The sequence below is a fragment of the Syngnathus scovelli genome, chromosome 19 (assembly GCF_024217435.2).
Source record: "Syngnathus scovelli strain Florida chromosome 19, RoL_Ssco_1.2, whole genome shotgun sequence".
Classification (NCBI taxonomy): Eukaryota; Metazoa; Chordata; class Actinopteri; order Syngnathiformes; family Syngnathidae; genus Syngnathus; species Syngnathus scovelli.
Genome location: NC_090865.1, coordinates 5,041,063 through 5,058,482, shown reverse-complemented (window position 1 = coordinate 5,058,482; position 17,420 = coordinate 5,041,063). Strand labels below are relative to the sequence as shown.

Here is a 17,420-nt window from a genome sequence, read left to right as displayed (position 1 = left end):
TCAAAATTTATATTTCTTGTTGGGTTTTTTTTTTTTGCAAAATGGCAGGCAAAGGATGTTAGGCTACCAATTTTTACGTCACAATAAATCTTTTTTTAATATCTTATTTTCATGTATTCCAACTGATTAGGTCATTAACTAATCACCCGTCAGATTAACTTCTGGAGTTAACAATTAGAAGTGAACACAGAGAAACTAATGGCGGCTCGGCTCGTTAGTGCGCAGACATAAAGGTCGGCTCGAATGGCAAAGAAAACAAGATTCCCTTGCGATGACAAAGTTGAGCACTCGACAGCCGCTTTTGTTTAAGTGTCATCATTCTTAATCATGGCCGCTGGGACAGGGGTCCCGGGGGAAATGGGGTGGGGCAATCATTTGCTGTTATGCAACATGTCACAGGCTTTTGGGGTGAGGGGGGGTCAAATAACAAAGTCCCCCCCCCTTCCCATTTCTGTACATTTAAAGACAGGCAGAGTATATTGTCAGAAAAAGGGAGCATCTGCGCCATTAAAAGCTTCCTGTGTGTTCTGTAAAATGGCCTTGACCCATTTTAAAGACTAGACAAGAAAGCAGCGAGCGGCGCAATACTTCATCATCTGCTTCACGCGTCGATAGCTCGGCCTGGAATCGAGCGGCGCGTCTGGGAAAGACAATAGTGCACCCAAGAGAGCCGCTTAAATTTAAAGACACCCGTCATCAAATCTGCTTTATGTTTTTTTTCAAAGAAATTCGTGGACCTTAAAGAGGTCATACTATGATGATTATGATTATTGTTATTATATTTGTTTTTCTAATTCATCAGTAGAGATACGTGGTGTCTGATTGGTCTAGATCCAGTTAGAGTTTCATCACATTAAAAAATTGATATTCAGAGGAATTTATTGAATAATAAAAAGATTGGCATACGATTCAGTTGCATCACCGCGAAAGCTGACATGAAAGAAGTTGAAGCCAACATGACATTGAGTGTCTTGCATGGGAACTGGAAAGAATCACGACTGCTGAGATGAAGAGAAAAGAGAAACGAGCGGTCGCCAGTGCTATTTCCTGTTTCAGGAAATTGTGTCTTTGATGTAAGCCACCGCACTCATGCGGTCATCAGTCGCATGAGAACAGGAAGGAAAGGAAATCCTCTCTCTGTAGTTTCTTTTTTTATGTATGAAGAAAACACACACCAAAAAAAACAGTCAAAATGTGCTTCAAAATTAATATTTTCAATATTCCTAATTCTGCATATCAATAATTTTGATATATTTACACCCCAAAATTGGAGACTTATTTTCCCTTTTTTTAATTGTAATAACTTTGAATAAATACTCAAATATTTTCTTAATTTATTTTCCAATACTTTCCATATTTTTCTCTCTCATGCTGAATTTACAAATGAAGGACTTGTTCACTTTTTATTCCACACTGACAGGTAAAAATTCAAATTGTGGAAAATCCCAAGTCCCACACACCTGACGGCCATCAGGTCCATTAGGACCCGAGTGGGCGGCTTAAAAGCGGCGACGTGTTTGTGCAGAGCTTGCAGGCACAGAGCAAGTCGATCGCTTTGGGTTCGTTTGTCCTGCCATTGTTGCGTTGACCCAGGCTACCTGCACAAATGGCTTGTGGAATTTATTTGGGGTAAGTTAAGTGTGTGCTCATGAGAATCATTTAAGTATCTAAGGTGTTTTTTGTGTGCAGGATCTTGCTCCTTTGCTTACTTGGAGCAGAACATGTTGGCTGTTTGTGGGCTTCTCAAGAAGGTGAGTGCAAACACTGCCTTTTGGATGGTTAAGTAGAAGACTTGAGTTCATTTGTAATAGTAACAAATTTAAAAATGCTAGCTCTTTGGAATCTGCTGAATTGCAGCTGTGACCTAAATAGTCCTGGATGTACTCTAAACAATTGCTGAATGTTTATAGAAATGTTCCCAGATGTATGCAAGTAACCTGAAGATTAGTGAAGATGCATTTTTTTTTGTTTTTGTAGCTCAAGGCGAGTCTTATGTTGGCTTTGTGCAAGATGATGACAACGACGTCAGTCTGAGTCACGCCGGCAAGCCTCCCCAGAATCAATTCAGACAAGTCTCCCGTGTTCAAGCCTTGGCCCAAAGTGGCAGTAGTGCTGGAATCTCCACTTATGGCAACCAACAGTTTCTCGGTGGCTACTCATCACTCAAGGTGGTTCGCCGGCCCCCCATGGCCATGGCCGCCAAGAGCGTCGTTCCTAAAAAGGCCCGCCTCTCAACAGACATTGCAAGTTCAGGCTCTCTGAGCAGGTTTAAACCACACCAATCCAACATTGCAGTGGGACAAGCTGAAGAATGGAAAAAAACAAACGGTGGTCACTACTCTAGAGGAAAGTTTCCCAACTTGCAGAGTTACGGCATGCGCAAATACTCCGCCAAGATGCAGACGTCTGCCAATGCTCCTGCCACCAAAGTCCTGATTGGTCAAAAACCTGCAAGACATCAGAAGAAAACCTTAACAAAGTACAACCAGATGGTGTTCCAGGGTGAACGACAGCAGCTGACCGGTGGGTTGTCGGAGGCGGGGCCTAACGGACAACGCTACACGTTCACAAATGTCCTGAAGATCCCCAGCCAATTTGGTGGCTACGCTATCAGGCGCCTGAAGGACCCAGTGGCCCAAAAGAGTTCCAAACCTATTCCCCACTATGCTCACCCAGAGACCAAGTGGACCAGAGTGAAGCTCAGATCCTGACCAGGGCGATGTCTACTTGAGTGAGATTTCTTCACATCCCAAACATCAGTGATGAGCAACGTTTTATTATTCTGAAAATAAAATGATACTTAACTACTTTCTTGACTGTTGCGTCTTACACTTTTAAACATGTTTTGGAAAATGTTTGTTTGAAATGAAATTTGAGCCACAGAGGTGTGTGCTAATGCAATGTGTAATTTTGAAATTCAGTGTAAAATGCTGGTTAAATCAAGGTTCATATTCAAATTGACAAAGATAAGGTTGTCTTGTGCACATTTAAAAAAAATAATTCAACAGTTTCATAATAGAAAAATTTATGTTGCACATAACTTAAGATTCAATTTGATAGAGGGTTGCATCCAGTGGCACTTCTAGATACTTTATTGATCCCTGGGGGTAAATTCAATTCCAAGCAGTATTCACACTGAATAGTGGGCACATAAGGTTAAAAAACAGATATGCAATAGTTACATAACTAGTAAAAATATGAATAATTCAATATAGACGATATAAACAATGGCAATGACGAAAACCACGAACAAAATAAGAGAATTTGCAGTACATACTCGTGATTAAATAATGAACAGCAGATGAAAGTGTTAATATATAACCACTTATTTCCCGATTCAAGATCATGACCGTGAACGCACCCCTAACCCCCGCGACGAGTTGGAAAATCTCACAGATGGATAAAACATCCGCAGCGTCACTATAGCTGTTGAAGGATGCCAACCGCCTGAGGAAGTACATTGCCCTTTCTTGCACAAAACGTCCACGGAAACAAACCAGTCGTGTTTGTCGACCCCCACCCCCAACTCATATTTGCGTACTTATTCTCACGGGTTGATTTAGTTTGGGTGATCAGACGTCCTCTTTTCCCGGACATGTCCGACTTTTCAGCCCCAAAAATATGTCCGGGGGGAATTCCCAAAACTGACCAGACGTCCTCTTTTCCCGGACATGTCCTACTTTCCAGCCGCAAAAATATGTCCGGGAGGAATTTCAAAAATGGTCCGGGATTTTGTTCGACTGCCTCAAATGTCAATAGAATTGACACTCCGTTCCATTTCTCTCTGTTCCAGGTTTCTCTGTAATCTTTCGCAAATCTCCTCAAATCTAGCCACCTTGCTTAATTGAGTGTGTGTGAGGAGGAAGTAGGCGAGCAAGGTCCAGGAGGGACATGATCAGTCTCAGTTGACCTTCATAAGGGATACCACACTTCCCCTAATTGCATTAGTTTATTTCTTCATTCAAATACTATGTTGAACCAAATCCCTTTCTGGTGGTAGTCATGACTTTCAAAAAAAAATTCGAAATTTCCGTGGCAAGATGGTCAAGTGGTATAAGATTTGGCCTGCTGATCAGGAGACCCGGGTTCGAGTCCCGCTTTGTGTAACATTTACATATTACACAGAGCCATGAGTGAGATTCGAACTCGGTTCTCCTGCACTCAAGGTAAAAGCTTTACCCACAAGACCAATTGAGATCTTAAATATTGAGTCTGATTATCCATATTTATGCATTACTTTGAACATCTACGTTAAATACAGAACAGAAATGCGCGATTTCCATGGCAATGTGGCCGAATGCTAAAATTCTGCGCTTCTGTTCGGACGACCTGGGTTCGAGACCCACTCTGTCCAGCGTTTACAAATTAAACGGTAGACGCACCAAGAATCGAACTCGGGGTCTCCTGTATTTGAGGAGCAGACTTTAACCGTACGGCCATTGGAGAGACGCTTTAAGAATTCGCTTCTTTGTACTTCAACTTTATCCTTCAAAGATGTTCAAAATGGTCTACAAATACATATAAATCAAATGCGTCATCCAACAGGCTATGGTCGAGTGGGTACAGACTTAGTCTCCTGAAGGTGAAGTTTCTGGTTCGCGCCCCGATCACGCCATCAGATATCACTTTGCCATTTTACTCTCGCTTCCGCACAAAGCATAAGACTTTTATTTTTTTCCCCTTATGCTTGTTAATGACGTCATCACAAAAATACTATTTAAGACGTCACAAATGCGACAATCATTCTCTTGCTCACTTCTGACAGCGCCACGTCGTGCTGGTCCACTTGCTGCTCAGCACGCTTTTCCACAGCATGCAGCGTTGAAAACGTTGACAAGGTGACTTTTCACTATTTAATAGCGTTTTAAAACTAACAGCTTTTTCTCTCTTTCAGCGTCAAGGTGCAGTTTGGACGTGCTTACGCCTTGCTAACATGCAAGCTAAAAAGGTTTCTCTAGCGTTGGGAGTTAACGTCTTCGACTACCTTAAATTGCATCAAACGCCGTTGTGCCGAAGGTAAGACAAAACGTTTGCATAAATTCACAACAGAATGAATAAAATATTTTGGTCCATGCGCATTAATTGTCTAATCTGTCTACAGGTGCGACTCTTCAAAATGAGCTGAATAAAGTGGATTCGCACTTAAACCCGTTTAATCAACTGCATCTAAGTCTCCTTTCTGTCCACAGGCCTGCATCTGCCACAGAAGAACCAGATTGAATGCATAAAAGGCATGTATTCCGTTTTATTTGGACATTTATTATTAAACTAACCTTCTTCCTTTGTGTCTGCAGGTTTCAAAATGGCCGACTTGCTGTCCTGTGAGCTTCATGAGACGTTTACAAAGAGACTCCTGCTGAACAATGACTGAAAACTTAACACTAGATGGGTTGTAACGTTACTGTCTTTCAGGCCAACAAACTGCGCCTGGAGAGAAGTCCAGAGCTGCCACTCCTTTCTTCTATTGGTGAAACACACAAGCACAATTTGACCAATTTATTTCAGCATGTTAATTTTCTTCCCGTTTTCTCCACCAGGTGAAGCCAAAGGACCTGGTATCTGCTGGATGGATTGACTGAAGTAAATGCTCCAGGTTTGAATCTGTTTAATGACAAACTTGACAAATCAAAGTACTTGACCCGTTTTTGTTGTTTTGTTTCAGGTGGTGCTGGTGCAGGCAGTCAAGAAACAAGGAGTCATAATAAACTTCCTGTCCAACATGCTGACTGGTAACAAAACTTAGCAAAAAATTGGCATGTTCAGAATACTAACCTGCTTTTTCCTTTCTCGCAGTGCAGCTTCCAGTAGGAGAAAAACCCTCCACCTGCTGGACCTAGAAAATCTCCGATACTGTGCCAAAGGTCCTCAAGGCTGTCTCGATTTTCAGTGTTGGGACGTGCAAACCAACTTACTTGACTGTTCCCTTTTGTGTGCAGGTGTGGCCGTCCAGCAGAGTCTTTGCAACATTTCAGGAGTTCGTCCTCCTGTTACTCGTGCACAAATGACCCAAAATCTTCAGCGGAAGGTTCCAGTCCACAGTTAAAAATAAAAACAGTAAACTTAAAACTGAGTCTGTCAATGTTCCTTTTCTTTACAGGTAGAGTTGGCAAACCCTGGTCCAGAAAGCGGAAAGTTTGCCTTCAGCAACAGGTGCTCCTACTTTGAGCTCGTTCACCTGCCGGTGGAGTAGAAGGCTCACTTTCTGGACTTGGATTTGCCCTCTGTGGTTGTTACAGGTTGGACCTAGTAGGGGAAACAAGACATTCCTGGTATGCTACTTGCCAAATGCTTCAAGATGACTTTTTGGCAAGTGCAGCAAGTCTTTTGGGTCTGCACCTCCTTGCTGCCTGAAGAGCCCTCTGCTGGTAAGAGAAGGAAAGTACATTTCATTTTAACTACCATGTTTCAATAGTTTAATGATTTTTTTTTTTTCGTTTCTAGTGTGGGCACCATGGAGTAACTGCTCACAGCGGAAGCTGAGGACCAGAGCACGTGCTCATGCTTTTTCGTGTTGCTTCCTCATCTCTGGCAACCTGAGAAATGGGCAACATTTGCACTTAAGTGGTAAGCTCTTTAAATGCTAATCATTGCACAATCTTCATGACAACTTTTGTCAAATACATTTCTATTTTCTAACAGGCAGCAAGGAATGAGATCAGTTTCCTGCTCATGCAACTCAACACTTGGTGCCATGAACAACTTTTTTGCACTGGTAAGTTTCATGCCAAAACATTTTCTGCACACATTGACCGGCTTTTTGACTTGCAAATCTTTTTTGTCTTAGGTCCAAGCACCAACTCCTCACCACTCGTCCCAGTGGCCGACCACTCCACCACTTGTCCCGCTGGCCGACCACTCCACCACTTGTCCCGCTGGCTGACCACTCCACCACTTAGCAATGAGCAGACTGCCATCCACCTTGTAACTTATTCGTGATTGAATGTTTACTCTGCAAAATAAAGTTTGATTACAAAGAGCAATTTAACTCTCACTACTTCATTCTCAAACACATCACAAAAATCTAACTTTAAAAATATTCTATTCTTAAAACAAAACAAAAATTCAGAATTTTATTTTTTCGGAATTTTTTTCCTGATTTTTTTTTTTTTTTTTTTTTTTTTCCCCTGAATTTTTTTTTTTTTTTGGTCCCTGAATTTTTTTTGGGGGGGATTTTTTTCTGAAAATTTTTGGAAAATGAGGCGGGCCAAAACTGGAATACTGCTTCATGATTCGCTGAAAGCTCAGAAAGTAGGCGGGGCAATGACAATGACGATCTGTGACTGGTTGATAATGGGGCGTGTCTATGCAAATGAGGCACCCTGTGATTGGTTAAGTATAAAGTGGGCGTGGCTTTGAAATTTTTGCGCGATTTGATTGGTCAGATGTGCAAATTCTGCATTCTGATTGGCTGTTGAAAAGTGGGCGTGGTTATGCAAATTAGGTGCTGCGCTGTGATTGGTCTGACTGAATTTTGGAAGAGTTAAGAGGCGGGCAAAGTAGCACTTAGGTTTTGGAAGGCAGTTTTCAGTCTCGAGGTGAGCGTTGTCCTTGTGTCACTGCCAGGACACAAGTCTTTGACTGTTTCCCTTCATCTCACATGACTTAAAGTGACTGCAATGGAATTGCTGTCATGATTAAAGTGACTGCATTTCAATTGCTGTTACTTTGAGTCATGTGAGATGGAGAGTAACAGTCAAAGACTTGTGTCCATGGCAGTGACACAAGGACAACGCTCACCTCGAGACTGAAAACTGCCTTCCAAAACCTAAGAGCCATTGCATCAACCACCAAGCAGGAAAAACTTCAAATGAGTGAAGCAAATATTGCATTCCAGTTGATTAATTTATTGGACAGAAAAGCAGTTTGAAAACATTTGAGCAGTCAATGTTTGTGTGAGACTAATATAGTTGCACACAAACATTGGTGACAGGCCTTGCATGGAAGCAGCTTAAGTGTTTGATGAGCTCAGGTGAGATGTCACTTACTTCTAATGACACGAGCGCCACCAAGGGGAAGGTGAGCACATGCAAACAGCTGACATCTCTCACTGGACCAAAACCCAAGTGCCAGGTATTGCATAACATCTTCATCACACACTTTTGGTTGTGTTTTTCAATGACACTGATGCAAACCAAGTTAGTTAAATATTAATCAAATGTATATATTTCTGACTAACTTTGTTTGCATCAATGTCATTCAAAACATATTTAGAGTTGTTTGATGATGAAGTTGTGCAGTACCTGGCACTTAGGTTTTGGGCCAGTCAGACATCACATCTCTCATGGAACAAAAACTAAGTGCCAGGTATTGCATAACATCTTCATCACACACTTTTGCTTGTGTTTTTCAATGACGCTGATGCAAACCAAGTTAGGTAAATATTAATCAAATGTATATATTTCTGACTAACTTTGTTTGCATCATTGTCATTAAAAACACGTCGTGAGGTGTTTGGATGAAGTTTTGCAGTACCTGGCACTTAGGTTTTGGCCCAGTGAGCGATGTCAGATGTCTGCATGTGCTCACTTTCCCCCTGGTGGCACTGTGTGTCATTAGAAGTGATAGGAGAGTTGTACTCACGGCCATCTTGTGGTGCAATGTGACATCGCACATCAGCTCCTCAAGCACAACACTGCATACTCACATTACGTTCCAATTGCAGGTTGCCATTCTTTCCACATGTGCCACCATGCTGTCGGCTGCACCTCTGCGGTTCAAACCTCCACAATCCTGTCAAGTAAGAAGAAGAAAAACAAAAACGCATGCATCGCACTAATTGACACAAAAGGTTTTTCAATTTTATTCATTCATATCAATTTATTCTATTCGGAGAACATATAGTTGCCCTTTTAATGTGTGAATTCCCAATATGCCAACACGTAATGGATTTGTGTGAGCAATCAGCTCTACGCCTGACATGCAATGAGCACCTCAACCAAGGTTTCAAAGTCTTCAGACTGAAAAGACTCTTATGTGCCAAAATACTGAGTAGTTCAAAATCGGCCTAACTGTAAAAGTTGGTAAAAAACTGTCTAATATCATGCCTTTATCTCTCATGGGGAAAATACAATTTCAAATACGAGTACTGCGTTTTTTATTTTGAAATAAATGCATCCAGTGCCATCAGTCACTAGGGTTTTAATGACTGTTTCCGGGTAATTAATAGTGATTTAATGTGAATGATGTCAACAAACTAACTAGCTCCTGCGAGCCATTCACCAAAAAGGTAATGTTTTTTTATTTTATTTTATTAATTTGTTCTTTTTTGTTAAACTATTTTCTTGGCAGCTTTAATGACACACTCTACTATTTTTAACACTTTATTTAGCATCGAATATCACAAACTATGAAAGGACCGAAACAGTAATAGAATACTCAATTATAGAGCATTAACGCCCTCTGCGGGAAACATGTTGTACTACACCCATCCCACTTATTTTAAATGTCTTGACCACAACTTCTTTTTTAATTAATTTGTTCTTTTTTTGTTAAACTATTTCCTTGGCAGCTTTAATGACACACTCTCCTACTTTTAACACTTTATTTAACATCGAATATCACAAACTATGAAAGGACCGAAACAGTAATAGAATACTCTACTATAGCGCATTAGTGCCCTCTGCGGGAAAGATGTTGTACTGCACCCACCCCACTTATTTAAATGTCTTTTGACCACAACTTCTGAAACTTATGTCCAATCTACTGTTACCCACTACCCAATTCACCTGGCAACCGTCGAATAACTCAAAGCACGGATTAAATTATCTTTACAAAATATTATTACGTCTCATTAGACTGTGCCGGTGTTTCGAGCTTCTCTAGTCACCGAAAGCATAATACTACATAGTAGGAAAAAAAGAAGGAAAAGCAACATGCAGTACCTTTTGAAAATATGTCCAAGTAGACGATCAGCAGCCGACGTGGAGCCTCCATCATCCTTTGCGTGGAAAACATACAAAACATTGTTTTGTATGTTGTTTGGAAAACAACATGCAGGTCAAACACAGTTCTTGATTAACGTTTGATCGACAGCCGAGTGCCACTTGTGGGCGTGCTCTCTGACAAGCCACCTTTGTTGATAGTGTTCTACGATAGATAGCGAGCAACAAATAAACTCGAGGAGCCCGTGACAAAATGACGCTCTTCCATATTTACATGTAAACGGCAAATAGAGTGCTTGAAAATGTTTGTAATACTTACTCAAAACACGGCTAGTAGTCACCGGAAAAGGTGCGCAGTGAACTGGCGTGCGTACGGTAACCCAGAAAGCTCAATTCAAATGGAGCCAAGCGCGTCTGACAACCTGGCAGAAAAGCGGAATGACATTTCGAACAACAGCGACAACGCCACCACATTGGTATATTTTCAGACCAAAAAATATCTTTAACATCCTTGTCCACCCCTGATTCAGCGCAAGGACTTAAAGAGAAGTGTTCCTCGGACATGACAAAAACCACAAACAAAGTAAGAGAAATTGCAGTTAGATACCCGTGATTGAATAATGAACAGCAGATGAAAGCGTCAATTTATAAACATGTATTTCCCGATTCAAGATCACGAACGTGAACGCACCCCTAACCCCAGCGACGAGTTGGAAAGTCTCAAAGATTAATAACATATCTGCAGCGTCACATTATCGATGTTGAAGGATGCCAACCGCCTGAGGTAGTACATTGTCCTTTCTTGCACAAAGCGTCCACAAGAGCAAACCAGTCGAGTTTGTCGTACAGTACCATTCAAGATATTTACAGGTCTGCACTACCTCCACACAGTCTCCGTTGATGGTCACTGGCTCAGGATGAGAACTGCGCCTCCTTAAATTAACCACCATTTCCCTGGACTTGGCGGCCAGACGTCCTCTTTTCCCGGACATGTCCGACTTTTCAGCCCCAAAAATATGTCCGGGGGGAATTCCCAAAACTGACCAAACGTCCTCTTTTCCCGGACATGTCCTACTTTCCAGCCGCAAAAATATGTCCGGGAAGAATTTCAAAAATTGTCTGGGATTTTGTTCGACTGCCTCAAATGTCAATAGAATCGACACTCCGTTCCATTTAATTCTGTTCCAGGTTTCTCTGTAATCTTTCGCAAATCTCCTCAAATTTTGCTGATTGTGTGTGTGATGAGGAAGTAGGCGAGCAAGGTTCAGGAGGGACATGATCAGTCTCAGTTGACCTCTTTATAAGGGATACCACACTTCGCCTAATTGCATTAGTTCATTCAAGTATTGTATTGAACTACGAATACCTCTCTGGCGGTAGTCATGACTTTCAAAAAAAAATTCGAAATTTCCGTGGCAAGATGGCCAAGTGGTATAAGATTTGGCCTGGTGATCAGGAGACCCGGGTTCGAGTCCCGCTTTGTGTAACATTTACATATTACACAGAGCCATCAGTGAGATTCGAACTCGGTTTTCCTGCACTCAAGGTAAAAGCTTTATCCACAAGACCAGTTGAGATCTTAAATATCGAGTCTGATTATCCGTATTTATGCATTACTTTGAACATCTACCTTAAATACAAAACAGAAAAGCGCGATTTCCATGGCAATGTGGCCGAATGCTAAAATTCTGCGCTTCTGATCGGACGACCTGGGTTCGAGACCCACTCTGTCCATCGTTTACAAAGTAAACGGTAGACGCACCAAGAATCGAACTCAGGGTTTCTTGCATTTAAGGGGAAGACTTTAACCGCCCGGCCGTTGGAGAGACGCTTTATGCGTCGCATCTTTGTACTTCAACTTTCTTTCAAAGATGTTCAAAATGGTCTACAAATACACATAAATCAAATGCATTACCCAACACGCTATGGTCGAGTGGTTAAAGACTTAGCCTCCCAAAGGTGAAGTTTCTGGTTCGCGCCCCGATCACGCCATCAAATAACACTTTGCCATTTTACTCTCGCTTCCGCACAAAGCATGAGACTTTTATTTTTTCCCCCCCTTATGCTTGTTAATGACGTCATCACAAACATACTATTTAAGACGTCACAAATGCGACAATCATTCTCTTGCTCACTTGTGACAGCGTCACGTCGTGCTGGTCCACCTGCTGCTCAGCACGCTTTTCCACAGCATGCAGCGTTGAAAACTTTGACAGGGTGACTTTTCACTATTTAATAGCGTTTTAAAACTAACTGCTTTTTCTCTCTTTCAGCGTCAAGGTGCAGTTCGAACGTGCTTACGCCTTGCTAACATGCAAGCTAAAAAGGTTTCTCTAGCGTTGGGAGTTAACGTCTTCGACTACCTTAAATTGCATCAAACGCCGTTGTGCCGAAGGTAAGACAAAACGTTTGCCTAAATTCACACCAGAATGAATCAAATATTTTGCAGCATGCACATTGTCTAATCTATCTACAGGTGCGACTCTTCAAAATGAGCTGAATATAGTGGAGTCACACTTAAACCCTTTTAACCAACTGCATCTAATAGTCTCATTTCTGTCCACAGGCCTGCATCTGCCACAGAAGAACCAGATTGACTGCACAAAATGCAAAAATTACGTTTTTATTTGGACGTGTATTATTAAACTAACCTTTTTCTTTGTGTCTGCAGGTTTCAAAACGGCTGACTTGCTGTCCTGTGAGCCCTTGCTTCATGAGACGTTTGCAAGTATACTCTTGCTGAACAATGACTGAAAACTTAACACTAGATAGGTTCTAACGTTTCTGTGTCTTTCAAGCCAACAAACTGCGACTGGAGAGAAATCCAGAGCTGCCCCTTCATTCTCTATTGGTGAAACACACAAGCTCAATTTGACCAATTTATTTCAGAGTGTTCATTTTCTTCCCGTTTTGTCCACCAGGTGGAGACAAAGGACCTGGTACCAACTGCATGGATTGACTGACGTCAACGCTCCAGGTTTGAACGTTGAATGACAAACTTGATAATCCAATATCCTTGACCCGTTTTTTGTTTCAGGTGGTGCTGGTGCAGGCAATCAAGAAACAAGGAGTCATGATAAACTTCCTGTCAAACATGCTGACTGGTAACAAAAATTTGGCACCATGACATGTTAATAATACTAACCTGCTTTTTCCTTTCTATCAGTGCAGTGCAGCTTCCAGACCCTCCACCTGCTGGACCAAGCAATTCTCCAAAACTGTGCCAAAGGTCCTCAAGGCTGTCTCCATTTTCAGTGTTGGGACGTGCAAACAAACTTACTTGACCTGTTCCCTTTTGTGTGCAGGCGTGGCCGCCGTCCAGGAGAGTCTTTGCAACATTTCAGGAGTTCGGCCTCCTGTTACTAGTGCACAAACGACCCAAAGTCTTCAGCGGAAGGCTACAGTTAAAAATAAAAACAGTAAACTTAAATTTGAGTCTTTGTGTCAATGTTCCTTTTCTTTACAGGTAGAGTTGGCAAACCCAGGTCCAGAAAGCGGAAAGTTTGCCTTCAGCAACATGTGCTTCTACTTTGAGGTCGTTCACCTGCCGGTGGCGTAGAAGGCTTTTCACTTCCTGGACTTGGATTTGCCCTCAGTGGTTGTTACAGGTTGGACCTACAAGGGGAAACGAGACATTCCTGGTATGCTACTTGCCAAGAGCTTCAAGATAACTTCTTGGCAAGTGTAGCAGCAAGTCTTTTGGGTCTGCACCTCCTTGCTGCCTGAAGAGCCCTCTGCTGGTAAGAGAAGGAAGTAAATTTCATTTTAACCACCATGTTTTTGTTTTTTTTTGTTTCCAGTGTGGGGCACCATGGAGTACCTGCTCACAGCGGAGGCCGAGGACCAGAGCACAGGCGCATGCTAGCAACATGCGTTTTCGTGTTGCTTCCTCATCTCTAAGGCAACCTGAGAAATGGGCAACATTACGGCTTAAGTGCTAATAATTTCACAATCTTCATGACAACTTTTGTCAAATACATTTCTATTTTCTAACAGGCAGCAAGGAATGAGATCAGTTTCCTGGTCATGCAACTCAACATTTGATGCCATGAATAACTCTTTCACACTGGTAAGTTTCATGCCAAAACATTTTCTGCACACATTGACTGGCTTTTTGACTTACAAATCTTTTTGTCTTAGGTCTAAGCAGCAACTTGCCACTCGTCCCACTGGCCAACCACTCCACCACTTGTCCCACTGGCCGACCACTCCACCACTTGTCCCGCTGGCTGACCACTCCACCACTTAGCAACGAGCAGACTGCCATCCACCTTGTTACTTATTTGTGATTGAATGTTTACTCTGCAAAATAAAGTTTGATTACAAAGAACACTTTAACTCTCACTTCATTTTCAAACACATCACAAAAATCTAACTTTAAAAATGTTCTATTCTTAAAAACCAAAACGAAAAAAAAAAAAATTCAGAATTTTTTTTTTTTCCTGATTTTTTTTTTTTTTGTCCCCGGAATTTTTTTGGGTTTTTTTTTTTTTGGGAGGGGGGAATTTTTTTAATGAAAATTTTGGGAAAATGAGGCGGGCCAAAACTGGAATACTGCTTCACGATTGGCTGAAAGCTCATGAAGTGGGCGGGGCAAAGATAATGAGGATCTGTGACTAGTTGATAATGGGGCGTGTTTATGCAAATAAGGTACCCTGTGATTGGTTGGTTTTAAAGTAGGCGTGGCCTTTAAAATTTGACGTAATGTGATTGGTCAGATGTGCAAATCCTGCATTTTGATTGGCTGTTGAAAAGTGGGCGTGGTTATGCAAATTAGGTGCTGTGCTGTGATTGGTCTGACTCAATTTCGGAAGAGTTAGGAGGCGGGCAAAGTGGCACTTAGGCTTTGGAAGGCAGTTTTCAGTCATGAGGTGAGTGTTGCCCTGCTCTCAGTGCCATGGACACAGGTCTTTGACTGTTTCCCTCCATCTCACATGACTTAAAGTGACTGCAATGGAATTGCTGTCATGATTAAAGTGACTGCATTTGAATTGCTGTCACTTTGAGACATGTGAGATGGAGCGTAACAGTCAAAGACTTGTGTCCAAGGACAACGCTCACCTCGAGACTGAAAACTGCCTTCCAAAACCTAAGAGCCATTGCAGCAACCACCAAGCAGGAAAAACTTCAAATGAGTGAAGGAAATTTTGCATTTCAGTTGATTAATTTATTGGACAGAAAAGCAGTTTGAAAACATTTGAGCAGTCAATGTTTGTGTGAGACTAATATAGTTGCACACAAACATTGGTGACAGGCCTTGCATGGAAGCAGCTTAAGTGTTTGATGAGCTCAGGTGAGATGTCACTTACTTCTAATGACACGAGCGCCACCAAGGGGAAGGTGAGCACATGCAAACAGCTGACATCTCTCACTGGACCAAAACCCAAGTGCCAGGTATTGCATAACATCTTCATCACACACTTTTGGTTGGGTTTTTCAATGACACTGATGCAAACCAAGGTAGTTAAATATTAATCAAATGTATATTTCTGACTAACTTTGTTTGCATCAATGTCATTCAAACCATGTTTAGAGTTGTTTGATGATGAAGTTGTGCAATACCTGGCACTTAGGTTTTGGCCCAGTCAGACATCACATCTCTCATGGAACAAAAACTAAATGCCAGGTATTGCATAACATCTTCATCACACACTTTTGGTTGTGTTTTTCAATGACACTGATGCAAACCAAGTTAGTTGAATATTAATCAAATGTATATTTCTGACTAACTTTGTTTGCATCAATGTCATTGAAAACACATTGAGAGGTGTTTGATGATGAAGTTTTGCAGTACCTGGCACTTAGGTTTTGGCCCAGTGAGCGATGTTAGATGTTTGCATGTGCTCACTTTCCCCCTGGTGGCACTGTGTGCCATTAGAAGTGATAGGAGAGTTGTACTCGCGGCCATCTTGTGGTGCAATGTGACATCGCACATCAGCTCCTCAAGCACAACACTGCATACTCACATTACGTACCAATTGCAGGTTGCCGCCCTTTCCACATGTGCCACAATGCTGTCGGCTGCACCTCTGGGGTCCAAACCTCCACATTCCTGTCAAGTAAGCGCAAAAAAAAAAGTCGTGACATTCAATAAGCACCTCAACCAAGGTTTCAAAGTTCTCAGACTGAAAAGACCCTTATGAGCCAAAGTACTGAGCAGTTCAAAATTGGTCAAACTGTAAAAGGCAACAATCTGCTCCTCTAATATCACGCCTTTATCTCTCCTTGTGAAAATACAATTTCAAATACGAATATTGCGTTTAGTTTTGAAATAAATGCTTCCAATGCAGTCAGTTGCTAGGGTTTTAATGACTGTTTCCGCGTAATTAAAAGTGATCTAATGTGAATGATGTAAACAAATTAACTAGCTCCTGCGAGCCATTTAAGAAAATGTTTTTTTTTAAATTAATTTGTTCTTTTTGTTAAACTATTTCCTTGGCAGCTTTAATGACACACTCTCCTACTTTTAACACTTAATTTACCATCGAATATCACAAACTATGAAAGGACCACAACAGTAATAGAATACTCAACTATAGAGCATTGTCGCCCTCTCCGGGAAACATGTAGTACTGCACCCACCCCACTTATTTAAATGTCTTTTGACCACAACTTACTTTTTAATTAATTTGTTCTTTTTTGTTCAACTATTTCCTTGGCAGCTTTAATGACACACTCTCCTATTTTTAACACTTTATTTAACATCGAATATTACAAACTATGAAAGGACCGAAACAGTAATAGAATACTCAACTATAGAGCATTGGTGCCCTCTGCGGGAAACATGTTGTACTGCACCCACCCCACTTATTTAAATGTCTTTTGACCACAACTTCTGAAATTTATGTCCAATCTACTGTTACCCACTACCTAATTCACCTGGCAACCGTCGAATAACTCAAAGCACGGATTAAATTATCTTTACAAAATATTATTACGTCTCATTAGACTGTGCCGGTGTTTCGAGCTTCTCTAGTCACCGAAAGCATAATACTAGATAGTGGGGAAAAAAGAAGGAAAAGCAACATGCAGTACCTTTTGAAAATATGTCCAAGTAGACGATCAGCAGCCGACGTGGAGCCTCCATCATCATTTGCGTGGAAAGCATACAAAACAATGTTTTTGTTGTTTGGAAAACAACATGCAGGTCAAACACAGTTCTTGATTAACGTTTGATCGACAGCTGAGTGCCACTTGTGGGCGTGCTCTCTGACAAGCCACCTTTGTTGATAGTGTTCTACGATAGATAGCGAGCAACAAATAAACTCGAGGAGCCCGTGACAAAATGACGCTCTTCCATATTTACATGTAAACGGCAAATAGAGTGCTTGAAAATGTTTGCAATACTTACTCAAAACACGGCTAGTAGTCACCGGAAGAGGTGCAGGTGAACTGGCGTGCGTACGGTAGCCGAGAAAGGTCAATTCAACTGGAACCAAGCGCGTTTCACAACCTGGCAGAAAAGCGGAATGACATTTCGAAAAACAGCGCCACCACATTGGTATATTTTCAGACTAAAAACCAGCTTTAACATCCTTG

The 17,420-nt window shown here is 41.6% G+C and overlaps 1 protein-coding gene and 1 long non-coding RNA gene across 18 annotated transcripts; one reads left to right on the top strand and one right to left on the bottom strand.

Annotated features, from left to right (window-relative positions):
• Window positions 1–1,468: 1,468 nt before the first annotated feature.
• On the top strand, window positions 1,469–2,807 carry LOC137839494 (uncharacterized). The gene is made up of 3 exons (XM_049751570.1): window positions 1,469–1,629; window positions 1,690–1,751; window positions 1,978–2,807. Exons 1-3 carry the CDS (start codon window positions 1,607–1,609, stop codon window positions 2,709–2,711), a joined length of 819 nt encoding a protein of 272 aa, XP_049607527.1. The 5' UTR covers window positions 1,469–1,606; the 3' UTR covers window positions 2,712–2,807.
• On the bottom strand, window positions 2,348–17,311 carry LOC125987315 (uncharacterized). 17 transcript variants are annotated; one of them, XR_011085902.1, is made up of 10 exons: window positions 16,917–17,226; window positions 15,857–15,933; window positions 13,702–14,183; window positions 10,763–13,618; window positions 10,201–10,303; window positions 9,882–9,937; window positions 8,645–8,730; window positions 5,773–6,949; window positions 5,274–5,461; window positions 2,348–5,197 (listed from the first exon to the last, which is right to left on the bottom strand). It is a non-coding gene; the product is annotated as an uncharacterized lncRNA (long non-coding RNA). The 17 variants fall into 17 exon arrangements; XR_011085910.1 differs by having other exon boundaries at window positions 5,274–6,362; window positions 6,451–6,949; XR_011085911.1 differs by having other exon boundaries at window positions 5,274–6,359; window positions 6,451–6,949.
• Between the last annotated feature and the right edge of the window lie 109 nt (window positions 17,312–17,420).

Bases quoted from the DNA above. Each gene is read 5' to 3' on its own strand.
- LOC137839494 (XM_049751570.1), top strand. From the start codon at position 1,607: ATGGCTTGTGGAATTTATTTGGG. The intron at 1,630-1,689 runs GTAAGTTAAGTG...TTTTGTGTGCAG, and splicing joins GCTTGTGGAATTTATTTGGG to GATCTTGCTCCTTTGCTTAC. The intron at 1,752-1,977 runs GTGAGTGCAAAC...TTGTTTTTGTAG, and splicing joins TTTGTGGGCTTCTCAAGAAG to CTCAAGGCGAGTCTTATGTT.